Source organism: Urtica dioica, chromosome 12 (genome assembly GCF_054948205.1).
Source record: "Urtica dioica subsp. dioica isolate 48M chromosome 12, U.dioica_male_clone48M_v1_H2, whole genome shotgun sequence".
Taxonomy (NCBI): Eukaryota; Viridiplantae; Streptophyta; class Magnoliopsida; order Rosales; family Urticaceae; genus Urtica; species Urtica dioica.
Window position 1 is genome coordinate 6,851,077 of NC_142767.1, and position 20,430 is coordinate 6,871,506.

Here is a 20,430-nt window from a genome sequence, read left to right on the forward strand (position 1 = left end):
CAGGCCAAGGATGGCATCCAGAGAAGCAGAGAGGAGTCTCAAGTTCCTTGAGAATGAATGGGATGGCTTCCCCCTCAGTGAGAGGGGGTTTTTATAGGTGTTTGAGGGCCTTAAGAGGGTCCTTTATCGTCCATGTGGGACAAGGGGCGCGCGCACCGTCAAGCAGAGGCGCACGGCGCGCGCGGCGCGCAGGTCACCGGGCGCGGTGCGGGAGCGACTCGAGGAGCGAGGCTCGAATCAAGGAGAACAACTCGAGGAGCGAGGCTCGACTCGAGGAGAATGACTCAAGGCTCGACTCGAGGAGCGAGGCTCGACTTGAGGAGAATTATTCAACTCAAGGAGCGAGGCTCGACTTGAGGAGCTGAGAGTTTGGCACGAGGGCTTGCCAGTCGACTCGTGATGGAAGGCTTGTCGCTCTTCAGGACCTCCGGCCTGACCATTGGCCCTTTGAGCGGCGCATCTTTCCGGCGTTCCGGGTTTTCCGAAAACGACCGACAACATTAGCCTCCCAAGTTCAGCGCTCGGGAGGCCCCGGGCGGTGAACTTTTAGTTGTTTCTGCCGGGTGTTTAAGGAAAACTTATTTCCCAGGGCTTCGCCGTCGCGAAGCCTTTGTGGTTACAAAGTATGTTCTCACAATTGCAAGTACGTTCTCTCGCTTTTTCGTCTCTCTCAACACGATCGTGTGATCAACACGTGGAGGAGGATCCAAGCGGATACGAGGCGTAGCTCAATGTGGGCGAGGTGGATGCGATTGCATCCATCGCTCTAGCCCTGCAGCGACGAGGACATGCATGTGCAGGTAGGGCGTGCATTCGTGCAGAGGCCTGCCGGCTTTCGCGGCTTGTTGATCTTTTGGCGAAGTCCTGCCCATGTCTTTCTTCGATGGCGTTTTGTTTGATGATATCATCAACCCGGAGTCCATGGGACTCAACGGTGACTAGCAGGGCAACGATTGTGTAATCGTGACCTGTTAGGGGAAGATCATGGCTTCCGTCTCGGCCAGCTTGGAAGGCGACTGCACTTTTGCATTTTGCAAAGGCGTGCTCATTTCTAGGTCTCGGAGATGGAGGTTGATGCTACGGGCCGATGCTTCGAGAAGGCGGAGTGGTACCTGGTGGAAGGCTCTGCCGCACCGGAGGGCTTCGACTGCTCGGGGATCAACGTTCAAAGTTCGATCACGCATCAAGCATAAGTCGGTCTCACGGGGCATCCTTCATTCCAGCTTTGGTGACGCTTCTCCGTCTGCGTTCGGAAGATCGCCCCTTATCCCCCAGACGTGAGTGTGGGTCTCTGTTGAGGCCTTTGGAGCAGTGTTACTCCGATTCAGGTTGACTTTTCTGTTCATGCCGGGGCAGAGAGTCTCCGCTGAAGACGTGAAGGGACATCGTAATGAGTAGCGATGTAGACTTCTTCTGTCATGGCGTTTTTGACGCCCAGAGGGTAAGTTTCCCTCTGTTTATTTGTTTTGTTTTGTTTTGCAATAGTCTCGCCTTGGCTAGCATGTTCTTCAAATCGTTTCAGGTGCTTGCTCGAGGAGCGGGACTCGATTCAAGGAGAATGACTCGACTCGAGGAGCAAGACCTGACTCGAGGAGAGTGGCTCGACCTGAGGAGCAAGGCTCGACTCGAGGAGAGTGGCTCGACCTGAGGAGCAAGGCTCGACTCGAGGAGAATGAATCGACTCGAGGAGCAAGGCTCGACACAATGACAGTGACTTGACCCGAGGAGCGAGGGTCGACTTCAAGGAGAATGACGTGACTCGAGGAGTAAGGCTCGACTCGAGGAGAGTGGCTTGAAGAGAATGACTCGACTCGAGGAGCAAGACTCGACTCGAGGAGAATGACTAGACTCGAGGAGCAGGGCTCGACTCGGGGAGAATGACTCGACTCGAGGAGCAAGACTCGACTTGAGGAGAATGACTAGACTCGAGGAGCGAGGCTCGACTCAAGGAGAATGACTCGACTCGTAGAGCAAGACTCGACTCGAGGAGAATGACTAGACTCGAGGAGCAAGGCTCGACTCGAGGAGAATGACTCGACTCGAGGAGCAAGGCTCGACTCGAGGAGAGTGACTCGACCCGAGGAGCAAGGCTCGACTCGAGGAGAGTGACTCGACCCGAGGAGCGAGGCATGACTTGAGGAGAATGACTCGACCCGAGGAACAAGGCTCGACTCGAGGAGAATGACTCGACTCGAGGAGCAAGGCTCGACTCGAGGAGAGTGACTTGACTCAAGGAGCAACGCTCGGCTCGAGAAGAGTCTACACGACCTCATTCGTCGCTTGGGACTCTTCCAGGAGGTGCTTGCTCGAGCGAAGTCTCAGCTAGCTCAGGCCGAGCGAGGTTCTTGCTCAGAGGCAGAGATCGCGAGTCTTTGCGAGCAGCTTCCATTAGCTCGCTTGGAATGGGGAGTCTCCCAAGGCGAGTGTGATCGCTCTCAGTTGACGGTGGCGAAGATGGCATGAACTGCACCTAGTATGGCGGTTCAAGTACGTCTTGTGGCGGCTCCGAGTGCGTTGCGATTAGTCATCATACGTAGCGCCTTGTGGCGACTCAGAGCACGTTGTGAGAGACGGTTATGTGCGTCGTTTAGGTGTCTTAGGCACGTCGCGATAGATGGCCTAGATGTGCCATGTAGGCTTCCTAGGTGCGCCGTGTAGGCGTCTTAGGCGCGTCTCGAGAGACGACTTGGTCGCGCCATGTAGGCGTCTTACGTGCATCATGTAGGCGTCTTAAGTGCGCCATGTAGGTGTCTTAGGTGCGTCGCGAGGGACGACTTGGTTGCGCCATGTAGGCGTCTTACGTGCACCATGTAGGCGTCTTAAGTGCGCCATGTAAGCGTCTTAGGTGCGTCGCGAGGGACGACTTGGTTGCGCCATGTAGGCGTCTTACGTGCGCCATGTAGGCGTCTTAGGTGCGCCATGTAGGCGTCTTAGGTGCGCCATGTAGGGGGCTTCGGTGTGTCGCGAGGGACGAATTTAGCCTGCATTTCTTGGATGACTTATGGCACGCCGCGAGCGTCTTCAGCCTGCATCTCTGGGATGTCTTATGGCGCGCCGCGGAGGCGTCTTCTGCCTACATCTCTGGGATGTCTTATGGCGCGCCGCAGAGGCGTCTTCAGCCTGCACCTCTGGGATGTCTTATGGAGCGCCGTAGAGGCGTCTTCAGCTTGCATCTCTAGGATGTCTTATGGCGCGCCGCGGGGGCGTCTTCCACCTGCATCTCTGGGATGTCTTATGGCGCGCCGCGGAGGCGTCTTCAGCCTGCATCTCTGGGATATCTTATGGCGCGTCGCGGAGGCGTCTTCGTTGAACGCTCGTTCTCGTTTATGTTCGGGTGTTTTGTTTTGGTGGAGCGTACTTTCTTTGGGTGGAGCGTACTTTCTTGAGGATTTTGAGTGTACTTACCATTGCCTATGTCACTAGCCCCCCGAGTTTTTGGGTTTACAATCTTATTTTGATGACCGAAAATCTTTGAAAAAGTGGATTTTGAAAGAAAAACCTCGGACTTTATTAATATTGCAAAAATTTGAAATCCTAAAACATTGGCTCGCATGCCTTATTGAATGTTGGAAAGCAAAGAAATAAAATGGGGAAAGCGTTGGCTACTGGTAGTACTGTCTCAAGTGTTCCGCATTCCACAGGCGACGGATCGGTGTCTCGTCCGTGTATTTGATGTAGTATGTCTCATCATGTATGATTTGGCAGTCTTTGTGGGGTCCCTCCCTGTTTGGGATGAGGACGTCGACACCTTGCACTTGGGTGTCATGCAGGTGTCTTCGTGGACTTCGCGGAGGACCTTGGTCGACTCGACGCTATCTCTTATTTTGGAGATCGTTTTAACCGTCTTTCTAGCGGTTTTTCCATCGATTCCTTGAATGTAGCATATTCTGGCTTGGGATTGATCTCCAGCCATGATGCCGATTCCATCCTTGGTAGGGAACTTCACCAGTAGGTGGTATGTAGAAATAATAGCCCTTAGTCGGTTCAGCGTGGGTCGCCCAATGATGATATTATATGGCGACTCCTGATCAACCACTAGGAATGGGACCATGTGAACAACTTCAATGCCTCTGGGAGTTCCGAAGGTGACTGGCAGATTGATGATGCCTTCGGTTATGACTCTCTCCCCAGTGAACCCGAATAGAGGCGTTTGGGTCCGAGTTGGGTGTAGCCCCCCGAGCTTCATGCGCTCTAAGGCAGCACTGTCGGCATCACTGCCGTTGTCGATGAGAACTCTTTTCACCAAGTTATTAGCCACTTGGGCTTTGAGCATAATCGCGTCATTGTGTGGATGCACAACTCGCTTGGCCTCTTTGTTGGTGAAGTACATCGTCTCGTGAGACACGGACGGAGGTTCTTCATACGTAAGGTTGACGTGCATAGCAGCGTCTTCTTGAGCCACGGCCCTTAGGAATTTTTTCCGTTGTCGGACCTCTCAATATGGTGGTCACAACGTGGAGTTGTGGATTGGCATCGGCAGTAGCCGTGGTTCGGTCGGCAGAAGCGGCTGTTCTTCCTCCCTTGCCAGACTGTGGTCTGTTTGTGGTGGGGCCCACAGCGCTGATCATGCACAACACGAACTCTTTCAACTCACCCCGTTGGATCAATGCCTCGATCTGCCTTTTAAGACAATAGCATTCCGAGGTCAAATGACCGTATTCCCGATGGAACTCACAATATCTAGATCGATCGCGAGTTGTGGGATCCTTTTTCATCGGAGCCGGGGGTGTGAACTTGTCACGTGCCAGAGCCAGGATCCGTTCTGGCGCTGTGTTCAACGGTGTGAACGACGAATACCCTTTGAAGTTTTCCGCAAGTCACGGCTTCTGGGGTACAGGGCTGGTTATTGGAAACCTGATTCCCCTTATTTCGTCTTTTACGATATTCGCCTTGCTCGTGGCTAGGTTCTTCTCGACGACGAGAGCTTTGATTGTTGCTCTTGCGGCCGTCGAGGTAATCTTCGACTCCCATGAAGGTCTTACCTCGAGTCATCAACTCGGCCATGGTAGAAGGGACACGGCCGACGACTGACTTGAGGAAGTCGCTTGTGCGCAAGCCTTCAATGATAGCGGCAATTGCGTCACCGTCGTCAAAGCGGTCGACCTTGTTCGACTCTTCAGTGAATCGGGCGAGGTATCGCCTAAGAGACTCGCCACTCTCTTGCCTAATTGACCACAGGTACATCTTGGTCTTCTTTTGGACCATAGATGTGGCGAACCGTGCTAGGAACATGTCATTCAGGTCTTTGAACGAGTGGATGCTTCCCGGCCTTAAGTTCTTGAACCACTCAAAACCAGGTCCGACGAGGGTAAGACTAAAAGCTTGGCACATTGCGCCAGGAGAGACACCCTGCATCGTCATCCAGGTTTCGTAGTGCTGGATGTGGTAAGCAGGATCTGCTTTTCCATCATAGGGAGTGAGGTTCGGGACTTTGAAATTCCCCGTACAAACCTCGACCAATATCTGAGCCGTGAAAGGCGAGGAATTCTCCTCAACGACTCCATAGGTTCTTCCGCCTATTCCGTATTCTCGGAGATCTCGTACCTCATTCCGAAGATTGTGGATCATAGTAACCACATCGAGACCAGTCGTTGGAGTAACCCCCTGTTCGGGAGGAGTTACCTGTCGTCTTTCGTTAGAGCCTTGACCTGCGCGACGGTTCCCGTTAGTTGGGGCTGCCGGCGGGATGTTGGGTCTAGAGCTTAGTCGCTCTCTCAGATCATTGCCACGCCCAATGCGTTGAGCAGTGAGGTGGTCCCTAAGATCAGGTCTGGTCGTACGGAGGCGCAGGCTTCGTCTGCGATGGCGCGCTCTCCGCGTGCCCTGACTTTCCGCAACATTCTCCCTTTGACCTAGTCGGTCAAGGGCTGAACGTTAGGAATTCCCCTCTTGAGAAGCTGCCGGCGTGTCGCCTGTCCGGGGTAGGGGATTCGAAGGACCGGCTTCAAACACGGCGGGGAGTCCCCCGTCCTTCGTGAGAGAAGTCTCGATTCTCGATATCCTCCGAATCGCCAGTACCCTCGTAATCAAGGTCGCGGTCGCGACTTTCCTCGTTGAGGTTCTCGGGATCCCTGTTGGGGGTCACCGTATCATGCGTAGGTCGCTTTGCAGCCAGTCGGCTGTGGTACCTTGCGTTCTTCGCCTTTAGTTGGCGGATATTCTCCTCCAACTCCATGATGCGGTTGTCCCTGATATCTGGAGATGGAGATGGTGAGTGGGTCGAGCTCTCTTCATGGAGCGACTCTTCGTCACCATGCGCTCGGGAGTGCAAGAAGTATGTTTTGGTCCCAGTGACGTTATCGGGGTTGTTCACGCCCTCAGAACGTACGGGTGGCTGATTACTCATCTTTTCTCAAGTCCGAGAAAGTCGAGTTTTCAAGAGAAAAGAAGAAGATGGATAGAAGGGATTTCGGGCTGAATAGGTCGGGAAGTCCTCTCCTTCTAGCGCCAAAATGTTGTCGCACGAAAATGAACAACGATTAAATACCTCGGGCGGTTCGATCCAAGGCCGGACCCAGTGATCGCACCCGGGCCAAAAGTGTGAACTCGAAAGTCTCGAGCTAGGTTTTATCAGATCAACCCACCTCTCAAAGGAGAGAATGGGTGAGGAGGGGGAGTGACCGTGCCTTTTGTGTCCGCTGCCTACGTACCCGTGTGTGGGATCAGGTCAGAACATAGTTTAAGGCGTATGTAACGCATAGTGAGGCGCGGAGCCTGGATGGTGTTCTCGACAGAGGAGACGGAGCGCGGAGGAGTCCTCGGCGTCGTCTCAGAACTCTGGGATCGAGTGACCCGAGAGAGAATGTGTGTTTTCTCTCTTTTGGAGATGTGGGAGACTCTAAGTCAAAAGTTCCTTGTCGTGGCGGAGATTCCGGATGCGTAGGCGATTTCTAGTAGGAAATGCAGGACGCGTAGGCGATTTCTTGTCAGAAATGGTGGACGCGTCTAGTGTGCTAGACGCGTAGGCGATTTTCAGTCGAAAACCGTTAGAGCACTCGTGGGCTCGAGATTAATCGTTCGATTGAGAGAGGCGGGGCTCGGGAGTCCCCGGAAGCGCTTCGGAATCTCTGAGAATAAGAAATCAAGGAGAATCCGCTTCAGGCCAAGGATGGCATCCAGAGAAGCAGAGAGAAGTCTCAAGTTCCTTGAGAATGAATGGGATGGCTTCCTCCTCATTGAGAGGGGGTTTTTATAGGTGTTTGAGGGCCTTAAGAGGGTCCTTTATCGTCCATGTGGGACTAGGGGCGCGCGCACCGTCAAGCGGAGGCGCACGGCGCGCGGCGCGCAGGTCACCGGGCACGGCGCGAGATGCGCGGCGCATGGGGCGCGCGGCGCGGGCGTGTCTTGGCGCGGCGCGCGGCCTGCCTGGCGCGGCGCGCAGCTTACTGTGCGTGGCTGGCCGGCGCGGCGTGCTGCGCGCGTGGTTTCCTTGAGGGGTGCGTGGTGCACGGCCCGTCTCGTCGGACTCCTGTGGGCCTTAGCGGTTTTCGGATATCACGCTTGTCATGCGAAATATGAAGGTCTCTACCCGATGAGCGTGACTCAACTCGAGGAGCGAGGCTCGACTCCAGGAGAGCGACTCGAGGAGAACGACTCGAGGAGCGAGGCTCGAATCAAGGAGAACAACTCGAGGAGCGAGGCTCGACTCGAGGAGAACGACTCAAGGCTCGACTCGAGGATCGAGGCTCGACTTGAGGAGAATTATTCAACTCAAGGAGCGAGGCTCGACTTGAGGAGCTGAGAGTTTGGCACGAGGGCTTGCCAGTCGACTCGTGACGGAAGGCTTGCCGCTCTTCAGGAACTCCGCCCTGACCATTGATCCTTTGAGCGGCGCGTCTTTCCGGCATTCCGGGTTTTCCGAAAACGACCGACAACAACAGGCACTTTAACTTATTAACCATTTTGAAACGTGTGAATTTTATAATAGGCATTATTTAAGAAGTAATTAGAAATTAGTCACCTGAATTTATTACCTAGCTTATATGAACTCTAATACTTTTGATGTCTACTTATACTCCTATTAATTATATGCCTATAATATTTTTATAAACAAAAATAAATTCGAGAATATTGATAATAATAAGAATCAGAAACATAAGGTTATTTAAATTCATTTTCAAGAAGCACATTAAATTAATTTTTTGAAATCCCATTCCATTGTGCTAAACAACAGATACGTATAAGTTTGGGTCCCCATTACAAAGAATTACAGTTATTATTCAATTGACATTTTCCATGCTCAGTTTAAACCAATGTTCAAAATATCGGTGATATATCGCCGACATATCGTTTTTTAAAGAGTCTCGATAAAATATCCGTTGTAATCGTTATCGTTATCATTTTATAAGTATCGTTAAAATATCGATGATATATCGATAAAATACTGATATTTTTTAGTAGTTCAAAAAATCCAAAATATCGACAAAATATCGTCCAAATTTAAAAATATCGTTTTATTCGTTTTTTATTTTATTTTTTCTTTATTTTTTATTTATTATTTCTTATTATTTATATCTTTTATTTATTAATTTTACTTAGTATAATGATATTATCAATATTTTCTTATTTATATTTTATAATACATATAAACCTATGTATGACAAATAACTCGTATTATATATATATATATATATATATATATATATATATATATAATATCTATACTAATAGACTAAATAATTAAATATATAATACTATTCCTTTTTATTATTTTAAAGAATATTTGTAATGTAGTAGAAAAATATAACAATTTCTTTGAAAAAAATTATTTTATTACATTTTTAAATATTGAGAAAGTAATGTAAATATTAATAATGTATATCTATAAGAAAAAAGTTATAGGTATATTTTAAATTTGATTGTTTTATTAGAAATTTAAAAATATAAATAGTGGTACATATTTTATTATATTTTGTTATAAGATTTTTGTCGATATATCCGTCGATAATCAACATATCATCGATATATCACCGATATAATCGGTAGTCGGTATTAAAATTGTTATAGAGTATCCTTCGATATATCCGTCGATACTCGATATATCCGTAAAATCAGAACCTCGATATGGGTATCGGTATCGATATTTTCAACCGTGAAATTTGTTGTAACTAGCCAAGTTTGTCATTCTTATTGGGAGAATAGCCCAAGTTTCATTATATTAAGCAAATAGCCCATATTTTCGGCTCAGACCATAATGCCCTTAGTAAATTCGCGAATAGGTTAATTTAATTAACCTACTGGAGTGAGTTAGGTTAATTAATTAACTTATTGACTGAAATATTAGTTTAGGTTCTGATTTTTTTGTGAGTAAAGTTAATTTATTAAATGATTGAATTCGAAATTAGGTTAATTAATCGAATACTTTGAATATCAATTGACTTAAGTTATGATATTTGTAAAAAAATTTGTGAATTTCAAATCCTTCACGAATCAGTTAATTAATTAACCTAATTCACTCCATTAGGTTAATTAAATTAACCGATTCGCGAATTTACAAAGTGCCTCTCCTCAATCCCCTCCATCGCCGCCGATTTCCTCTCCGCCGCCAATTCCTCTCCCCCCGCCGATTTTTGAGTCAATCTGAGCCGTCAATTCTCCGAGCATCGCGCCGCCGGAGCTCGACGGAATCGACGCCGTCTATGACGGATCTTGACGGCATCTATGGCGGATCTCGCCGGCGACGTTAGGGATCAGCAACGAGGATGGACGACGATTGGCGATGACGCGGCGGCGTGAAATGGATCGATGGTGATCGGCGGCGTGAAGTAGATCGGTGGCGTGAAATGGACGAAGATGAGAACGAGTTTAGGTTTAGGTTTTGGGAAAATTGAGTTTTGCTCTTATATATGAGGGTAATTTAGGTAGTGAAATATTAATTGGGCTATTCACTTAATTTATTCAAACTTGGGCTATTCTCCTAATATTGGTGAGTTGATTGGGCTAGTATGTTCACTCTCCCTTTTAAACCTTGGTTTAAACTTTAAACTAATCATAGATTAAAAAAAATTAAATAAAAAAAATGAAAATAGGTAATACGTTGGGCTTTTGTTTGAGAAATTTCATTAAGTGGGCTTAATAAACCATTAAATATCAAGATTAGACCCTAATGTTTAAAAATATCTAAATATGGACTTTTGTACCGAAAATGGACAAAAATGCCCCTGTGACTATATCAGCTCATTTGAACGAGCCTTTCCCTCTCACTCTCACTTTATCACTCGCTCAAACTCTTTCAAATCCACTCAAATCCTCTCTACTTAAGCGGGTTTCAAAAGAATCATGGGTAAGATTACTAACTTAATCATTTTTACAAAGTTTATGATTGTATATGATAGAATGTAGCAAAAAAAATCGATCAGATCTGAAAACAAAGTCCAAAATCTGGGTTTAACTTGTTTGTACGATGGTATACGATGATGTACGATGAAATTTAAATTTTTGTACGATGAAATTTAGAATAAAAATTGCGTTCTGTACGATGTTGTACGATGCTGTACGATGTTGTACGATGTTATACAATTCTGTACGATGCTGTACAATGCCGTACGATGCCTTTCTGTAAGATGATGTACGATTATGTACGATGGTGTACGATGGTATACGATGTTGTACGATGATGTACGATATAGAAGCTTATTTTGCATAGTTTGACTGTTTTTTGCAGTTTTTGTCATGATTAACGGCACTTGGGAGAAGGAAGGACACCAATGGGTTTTCACCAATGCAATTTTTTTTCGTGCATTCGTAATTCCGAAAGAGGTAACGTACACGGAGTTAGTAGATTTCTTATACGAGAAGTTCCAGTTAGACAGATTCGCGTTCGACTTAAAACTCGAAGTCCCATACGTAGTCGGTACAATTCCAGTAGGTCCTGCCGTATTGAAGGACAATGGTGATGTTTCGCATTTTATGAAGCACAAATATCGTAATAGATTTCCACTCTGTGTAAGTTTGGTACCGAAACAGATCGAGGTCATTGCACCTATTGCGTATCGAGGAGTATGTAAAGGGAAAGATGTGGAAGTTGGAATGGTGTCTCGCAATGAACCGAAGAAGAGACGGAATACTCTTGTTATCGAGGATCGACAAAATGATCCTATAATTGAAAACAAAGACGGTGGCTGTGACGATGACTTGTTTAACGAGTACAAGGGTGCCGGAAACGGTGACGAAGTATACAGGCGTGATAGAGATTGTAATCACAATAGTGACGAATATGATGGACACAATGGTGATGAATACGAAGATGGCGAAGGTGATGAAAACGAAGGTGGCGAAGGTGATGAAAACGAAGGTAGCGATGGTGATGAAGAGAATAGTGATGGATATGACGGAGATAACAATGGTAGAGGTGAAGAATTTGAAGAATTCGCCAATCCCGAAGAATATGAAGAATTTGTGGAAACGTTTACGGTACCAACGGGTCATTGTGAACCATCGAGTCAATGTCAGCGTGAGCCTCCGATGATCGGATCACCTATCGTTCCTTATTCATGGAAAGCACCCGACTTCAGCGCCGATGATGTTGTGAAGGAAAACCCGAGTCATTATCCAAGTCATTCTTCTACAGGTAATTTAAGTGGATTCAAATGAGATTCAAGTATAATATGAAACCACATATTGTTTAACTAACCTTTGAAAGTAACAGGTAGCTCAGAAGAAATATATATTGGGCAGCAATTTGAAAACAAGCATGAACTGAAGAAACATATCCACTTGTACGCGTTGAAACATAATTTCGAATTTAGAGTGAAATCTTCTTCGAAAAAGAGATGGTATGTTCTATGCAAAAACGAGAGATGCACATGGAGGTTGAGGGGTGTCGTGCAGTGGTCTGAGATGTGGGAGATTACGTCGTACGAGGGTAAACACTCATGTGGGCGTGTTGTTCGAACAGAGGGCCATCGAGGAGCGGCACCATGGATCATCGGTCACGTATTTAAAGACAAGTACTCAATTAACTCTATGGCTGAGTATTCGGCGCATAATGTCAGGGAAGAAGTGAAGACAAGATGGGGTGTGAACATATCGTATTTGAAAGCTTGGAGATCCAGGGAGAAAGCTATTGGGTACGTGCGGGGTACGCCGGAACAATCGTACCAGAAGTTACCGTCTTGGCTGTACATGTTGAAGCAAAAGAATCCTGGGACGTTAACAGACTTTGTGCAAGATGGTGACAAATTCAAGTATGCTTTCTTTTCCATTGGGGCGTGTCGTAGAGGCTTCAAAGCATGTCGGCCGGTCATAGCATTGGACGGTGCATTTCTGAAGACAAAATACGGGGGACAGTTGCTTTGCGCAATTGCAATGGATGCGAATTCACAATTATATCCACTTGCATTCGGAGTTGTAGATAGCGAGTGTCATGCTTCTTGGATTTGGTTTTTGAGAAGATTGCGAGAAGCTATCGGTGAAGACGTACCTAATTTGGCGTTCATATCCGATCGCCACGTTAGCATCATACATGGTGTCGAGGTTGTGTTTCCTGGTATCCTTCACGGAGCATGTTACCATCATTTACAACTGAATGTCCAACACAAGTTCAAGACAGACCATTGTCACTTTGAACTTTACGATGCGGCTTACGCCTTCAGTAAAACAGCATTCGAAGCTAATTTTAGACAGTTGAGACGTAAGGATGTCGAGATGGCAAAGTATCTCGAAGAAGTTGGTGTCGATCGGTGGGCCAGAGCTTTCTTTCTTGGAAAACGGTAAGAGTCTAGAACTTCTTTTGTACTGAATTTTTTATGTCGTTGATTATATAAATCAAGTATGTTTTATATAGGTACGACCTAATGACGAGCAACAACGCAGAAAGCTTCAACAACAAAACAAGGAATGCGAGGACGTTTCTCATTACGACGTTGCTCGAGTTTATTCGATTCACACTCCAAACTTGGTTTTTTGAACGAGAAGAGATAGCGAACAAGTTGAACACAAAATTGACACCAACGTGGCAAAATGATCTCGCACAGCTAAATAATAAGGCATAGTTTGTCAATGCGTACGGACTCGGTCTATATGAATGTCATGTCAAAGACGTAAGAGGTGATTTCGATGTAGACCTTATGGCGAAGACATGCACTTGCGGACTACCACAACAATTGAATATCCCGTGCGAGCATTCTATCGCAGCAGCCCAACATCGAAGCGTGGACGTTTACTCGTTATGCAGTGACTTTTATTTGAAGGAGACGTGGATTGAGATGTACAAGAAAGCCATATATCTGGTTGGCAATGAAGATCAATGGGATGTCCCGGATGAGATAAAAAACATGAAAGTTTCGGAACCCGTTGAAAAGAAGCAAGCCGGTCGACCGAAGAAAAGTAAACAAGGAAGAAGAAGAATTAATCGATACCCATCTCAAGGCGAAAAGATTGTCGTCCAGCGAAAATGCGGGAAATGTGGTGGTAGGGGACATAACAGAAAAACATGCACTTGGAGGGATTAAAACTTTAGACTTTGTGTTATTTTTATTTTTAAGTTTAAAACTTTAACGTTTATTTGAGTGACCTTTTTATCTTGTTTAATGGAGTGTCATCCGTCTCATGGACCTTTTCGCAATTCAACTCTGTGAGAACGACGAAGATCTCATCTCGCTTTTGTCCCAAGACTCGTTTTCGTCCACAAATGTCTCGAGTTCTAAACCCTTTGTGAATGTGTGAATTTTTTATGTTTTTTTTTTTGTGAATCTCTTTCATTGAATTACATGTTTATAAGGTACAATAAAAACATATTAAATCAATAGTCAACAAACCATCTCGATAATATGTTTATAAGGTACTATTACATAGAAAACCAAAAAGATAAAAAATAAACATCCGAAAATACAAAATCACGGGATAAGGTGGTTGTAGAATAAGTCCACGCACCATTTCTTCCTGAACGTTCTCATATTCGCACTTTGAAGAGTGTCAAATGATTCGTTCAGTACTATGTGCTCGACATACTTCAATGCGAATATCCCGCAATCACCGCTACAACACAAGAATAAGTAAAAGAAATTGTCACAAAAAGTTGAAACATAACTTGAAAAAAAGAACAAACTTCTAAAATAACTTGTCAATAAAAACATAATTGTTTAAAAGTTGTCAAAAAAAAGTTCAATTAACTAGTAAAAAAAACTTTTTTAAACGAACTTGTAAAAATAAACAAACTTGTAAAATAACTTGTCAATAAAAAGATAATTGTTTAAAAGTTGTCAAAAAAAGTTCAATTAAGTAGTCAAAAAAACTTTTTTAAAAGAACATGTTTACCTGTATGCACATTGTGGGACCTTGTCATCGACGATCCACGTCAGGTTAGTGAACTTAATTTCACCATGCTCACTCTCCCGGTAAGAGTGGGGATGGTTCTTGAAGAAACCACCTATGGCCACAATCCTAGCAAATGCTCGACTCCAAGTCTGAATAATAAACATTTTAACAATGTTAAGTAACCCTTATAATTTAATTAATTGTTGCTCTAAGGTAATAATCGTGAATAACATAACATTTTACGTACCTCCATCAGCTCAGTGAAGTCCTTTTGATGCTTCGACGACTGCATGAGATCCTTTTGGCAGTCGAGGACGCTAATGGTCCAGGCCTCGATGTCGATCCGAAATGTGAACCAATGAATGTTCTGGATGTTCACGACGAACAGGATCTCGCGAGCACCATCCCAAGGCAAAATATCGGCGTCCTTATACCCAGTCATCGGGCTAATAGTTGCCCTCGTGTCCCAGTCCACGGGTTCGGGCTCTGCTCCCAGCTCGATGGCCTTCTTGATGTTCGCTTCTTCCGTTCTGAATCGGCCGTACACGTGCTGGACCCACCGACAATCCATGATTCGGACGTCTTGCCGATATCCGTCAAGAGCTCGTTGGCGAGCCCGAACCATGTGAATCATAGCATCAATATGCTGAGACATTACAAACATATAGCGTTATTTTAAATTGATAGGGAAAGTGAAATTATATAATAACGTACCGAATCATGTAGCCATCTGGTTTCTGTCAATATCATGTCGAAGAAATTCGTGTCTCCGTCGCACGTCTTCAGTCGAACAGACTCCATGAACTTGTCGTCCCACTTTTTTATCCGCACCCACTTAACGAAATTATCAAACTCTTTTTGCTTCGCGTCCTTCAACGGCTTGAACTTGGGGATCGGCTTTTCCAAATACTTGGGCCTCATCGGATCAGTGAATTCGGCCCAACGCGACGTCTTCGGTCGCACTTGCCGATCTGGATGTGCCGGACTAAGCTGTGCCTTCTGTCTTTTCCTTAGAGGAGTTGTGAGCGGGCGTAGCTTATCCGAAATGTCTTCTCTACGAGGACTCGACGAAGACGTCGACAACCTGGGAGAAGTCACCGGCCTGATCTCCGATCGCTTCGACGACTCGCGATGCGTTGAAGACGGCTTCTTCGACTTCTTCGATGACTCGCGATGCGTAGAAGACGGCTCTGACTTCTTCGATGACTCGCGATGCGTAGAAGACGGCTCTGCCTCATGCGATGGAGACGCCGGCTTTTGACTAGCCGCCGGAGGAGGAGAAGGAGGAGGGGTCCGGCGTTTACGACCATCAGCTTGGGTCGTGGGAATTTCACCCCCAGGCAAGCCCGTTGCGTCCTCGAACAAAATGTTCAGCCTCTTCCACATAGAAAGCTGAAAGTCAAAGTAATAAAATATGTCACAAAATTTAAACTTGTCACAAAAATTTAAACTTAACTCTAAAACGTTAAAATAAAATTTAAACTCAACTCTAAATTTTAAACTCAACTTTAAAACGTTAAATTATATTTAAACTTAACTCTAAAACGTTAAATTATATTTAAACTTAACTCTAAAACGTTAAATTATATTTAAACTTAACTCTAAAACGTTAAATTATATTTAAACTTAACTCCAAAACGTTAAATTAAATTTAAACTCAACTTTAAAACGTTAAATTAAATTTAAACTCGACTTTAAAACGTTAAATTATATTTAAACTCAACTCTAAAACGTTAAATTAAATTTAAACTCAACTTTAAAACGTTAAATTAAATTTAAACTCGACTTTAAAACGTTAAATTATATTTAAACTTAACTCTAAAACGTTAAATTAAATTTAAACTCAACTTTAAAACGTTAAATTAAATTTAAACTCAACTCTAAAACGTTAAATTGATTTAAACTTGTCACAAAATCTAATCTGTATAACACTCATGCGCTCAACTCTACGGCCGGTCGTGCAAAGAGAACGTAAGACTATCCCTTGTGACTGAATCATTTGTTTTTGGGATGCTAGCAGTTGTTCTTGAGATGCTCGCAGTTGTTCTTGGGAAGCTCGCATTTCTTCCCACATTTCCCGTGTTATGACAAAGGGCTCGGGAATGTCGGCGCGAGAGGTCGCTGTGGGCCTCGATCCCATTGCGGGAGTGGTCGGACTAGCAAGACGAACACGTGGAGTGTCTGACACGTGTTCTTCGTCGGAGTCTCCGACGATGGCATCTTCTGCAACAGTCGCGACTCGATCTATTTCTTCTTCGATGTCTCGCGGCTCTGTCGCATCTTCTCCCTCGACGTCTATGGGATACAGACATTTGCTCGTCTGTCTCTCGAGGAGAGTGAACATTTCTTTCTTTGGTGCCCTTGGTCTCAGCATTTGAAGAACACCCACCTACAATACATTAATAAACGTTACCAATATTCCAAATAATGTAAAATACATTAATAAACGATAAATAATAAAAAGTTACCGTTTTTTATTCAAGACCGCCTCGATGTCTTTGCCCATTATGAGCACATTACTAGACCACGAGTGCATCCTGGGCACACGAATCCCCTGGTTCGACCCGAACCTCATCCCGATCTCTGGGATAGCCTCGTACGCCCAGTAATGAAGGGTATGGAGATTACCCGTCAATGTGTACTTGGCCTCTTTCTGTGCCACATCCGGCTTGTCCTTCAACTTCTTTTGCAGCGTCTCGTGATAACGCCGTAGGTTCACCGACAGGCTGGAATACGTCTCTGCCCAACTCAAATTTCCCCAAGGCATCTTGAAGAAGAAGGGGAGGTCTTGAACGATGTATAGAAATTTCTGCCACCTTTCTTCGATGGCTTTGTTGGCCGGCTGCCCCAGAAGATACCCATAGACGAATACGAGCAGCCCGAGCTTGAACGCAGCGTCAGGGCTTCGACATATGGTGAACGCGTTGATCAACACGCTCAACTTGCTTCCGGCAACGCCGTTCAAGTGATCCATGATCAATCCATCGTTGTTTCGCTCGTCTTGTTCGGCTTTGGTCGGACCGTCTTCATAGGTCATCCCCGAGACGAGTGCGTACTCGAGGCGTCCAAATCGTACTCGTTTGCCTCCGATGCCAAAATGTATCTCCCCCCGTACCGTCGCCTCGATCTTCTTCTGAAGGAGAGTATGTACGAGCACCGGTGAGAAACCAAGCTCGCTCTCCGTAAAAAATTGCTCGAACGGAGTCCCGAGGATTCATTCTTTTATCCCGAGCTCATCGAATCTACTCCGTACAAGCTTCAAGATCCCCGTCCCACCGTAGGTGATACGCCCCGGGAATGAGACGTTGTACATGTAGTTCAAATTGTCCTAAAAAAACAACAAAATTAAATCAGAATCACAATTCAAGAAATTAAATTTTTTAAAAACATCATCGTATAGCATCGTACAGCATCGTATATCATCGTAAAACAAGAAATTAAATTTTTTAAAAAACTCATCGTATAGCATCGTATAGCATCGTATATCATCTTAAATCTGAAATTAAATTTTTTTTAAAAATCATCGTATAGCATCGTACAGCATCGTATATCATCGCAAAACAAGAAATTAAATTTTTTTTAAAAATCATCGTATAGCATCGTACCGCATCGTACGATATCGTACAGAATCGTACGACAATTTTTTGAGAAAACATAAACCCATCGTACACCATCGTATCGCATCGTAGAGCTCTATGAATTTCATCGTACGACATCGTACGATGCATCAATCTCATCGTACACTGGCCCTAATTTCAAACCCTAACAATCTAAATCCGACCCAAATCACCTCAAATCAACTCAAATCAGGTAATAACTAAGTCCTAAACCCTATTCTAACTATTTTCAACGAAGTTTAACAAGAAATTTCATGAAAACTTACCTTTTTACTTGGTTTTGAAGCTCGGGATTTCTGTCCGTCACCGCCGCCGAATCTCGAAGCATTTCCATCGTACGCCATCGTCCTCTATCGTACCGACTCGTACAAGATCGTCTGCCGTCGTATCCCCTCGTACACGATCGTAGAGTTTTTTTTTTTTTTGAAGTGAGCGAGTGAGAGAGAGATGAGTTTCGGGGGGAATGAGGTGAGTACAAATAGATTATAAGGGTATTTTTGTCCGATTATGGTACAAAAGTCCATTTTGGGATATTTTTCAATATTAGGGTCTAAATAAGATATTTAATGGCTTATTAAGCCCACTCAATGAAATTTATCTTTTGTTTCTATGGACTAAAGAAAACAAGTAGAATGTGAAGAGCATAATTTGACTGCACTCTTTGCAGAGTCGGTGTTCAACAATAGCAGCTGGCTGCTGTATCTATACATCCACCACATACATAGCTATCACCTTGTTTTTTCCACTTTAATTATTATTATTTTTTTTTAAACCAATTGTATATTCTGCGTTGAAGTACCCTCCTCAGTAATATAATAAACACACAAATCACTAGGCTTTGACGATTCTATACTAGTCTAGCTACAGCACACAAAAAATTAAAATACCATTATTACATACATATGATGTGACCATGACACATCTCTTTTTTTTTTTTTTTTTTTTTTTTTGAGGGAACCATGACACATCTCTTACTAGGGATATATTCAACATATATCATTGCTTCCCTAGCATGCCCATCCAGATTTGAATTTTTAACCAAGTGACCGATCGTTACCAGGCTTTTAATTATTTAAAATGTGTTTGAATAATTATGAAATATGTCCCCACTAAATAAAATTTTACTTTTATTCCAAATTTGGATCATTGGTGGGTTTCAATTCTTGACGTTTATGGCGTTGGATTATAATAATTAAATAAGATGGTTGATGATACTAATGCTACATGATTATGAAGTTAGAATGACGTAATGTGGTCTATCCATTGGATTGGGAAGATATTTTTTACTCTCGTCAATGTTCATACATATATTATGCTTTCACAAAAAAAAGGCCGTGATCTACTTCAAACCTCTAATAAAAATTAAAATGAGTATCCCTACTTTTTCATCACTAGGACATTACATTTCATACATCTGTTCAATTATCAAATTAATCATTCATAACTAATAATCATAATAATTTATTATCATTCAATATACAAAATAAAGGAAAAATAATTCAAAAGAGACCTATCATTTGACAAAAGATTGATGATAAATGATAGTACAGTGTATTTATTAATATATATGTGTGTGTTTCTTTTTTCAGCCCAATACAAAAAAGATTAGGAATTCGGATGGGCAGCGAGCGGGACAGGAGAGGATCGGCAGATGGGGCAAGTGGGTCGGTGGCGCAACCACGAGTCGACGCAGCGGAGATGGAACACGTGTCCACACTCCGGCAACAGCCGAAGAACGTCGGCGTCGGAGTACTCTCCCAGACATATGGAACAGCTCGAACTGTGCTCGTCGTCTCTGTGGAGCTTGGCCTGCGAGTAGAGGACCTTCGGGAAGCCGCGGAGGACGGCGTCGTCGAGTCCGCCGGGGCTACGATCCGCCGCCGGAGCTTGGCCGGAGACGGATATCTCGACGAGCGGGGCTGGGGGTTGGCTGGAGGCTCGGGTACTGGTGCAGAAGTAGGAGAGGAGGGTTAGGGTCACGATTAGGGTTAGCACCGCCACCGAGACTCCCACGCCGTACCGGAACCCGCTCAGGCTCGGCTCGCTGTTCATTTCGGCCGAGGAGCAGAGCTCATCATCATCGTCATGATTTGGGACTCATCATGACTCATTCGAGAGAAAGATCAGAGAGGGCTTCTCTTGTGTTTGTGAACCGAAAACCTTTTTCTTTTGCCAGATTAGATTGACTTTGGCGTTTTTGGTATTTCTTGGTATGAACGTTTTGTTGGTATACTATACATATATACTAGGGATATACTAATTAATAATGGTCTTGAAAAGAAGCAAATGAAGTTGGGTTAATTAATTACATAATAGAGAATCCTCATTAATGATATGATGATATTATTGTTTCTACTTATCAATTATTTTGGTTTTATTTTTTAATATGTATTCTTATATATATATTTATATATATAACATATATTATTGTCATATAATATTCTAGGTGGCCTGTATAAGTGACATTATTCATGAAATATAGTGGTGTATAATATTTTTATGTATGGATATAGTCCATATAAAGACAATGTTAGTTACTTTAATTTTTTCTGATTTT

At 44.4% G+C, this 20,430-nt stretch overlaps 1 protein-coding gene across 1 annotated transcript; it reads right to left on the reverse strand.

The window, feature by feature from the left end:
* Positions 1-19,430: 19,430 nt before the first annotated feature.
* On the reverse strand, positions 19,431-20,135 carry LOC149378835 (RING-H2 finger protein ATL70-like). Its single transcript, XM_089603720.1, has one exon. It carries the CDS (start codon positions 19,923-19,925, stop codon positions 19,479-19,481), a length of 447 nt encoding a protein of 148 aa, XP_089459846.1. The 5' UTR covers positions 19,926-20,135; the 3' UTR covers positions 19,431-19,478.
* Between the last annotated feature and the right edge of the window lie 295 nt (positions 20,136-20,430).

What these genes read in the sequence shown, in the direction of transcription:
- LOC149378835 (XM_089603720.1), bottom strand. Translation starts at nt 19,925, where the DNA reads ATGAACAGCGAGCCGAGCCTGAGCGGGTTCCGGTACGGCGTGGGAGTC.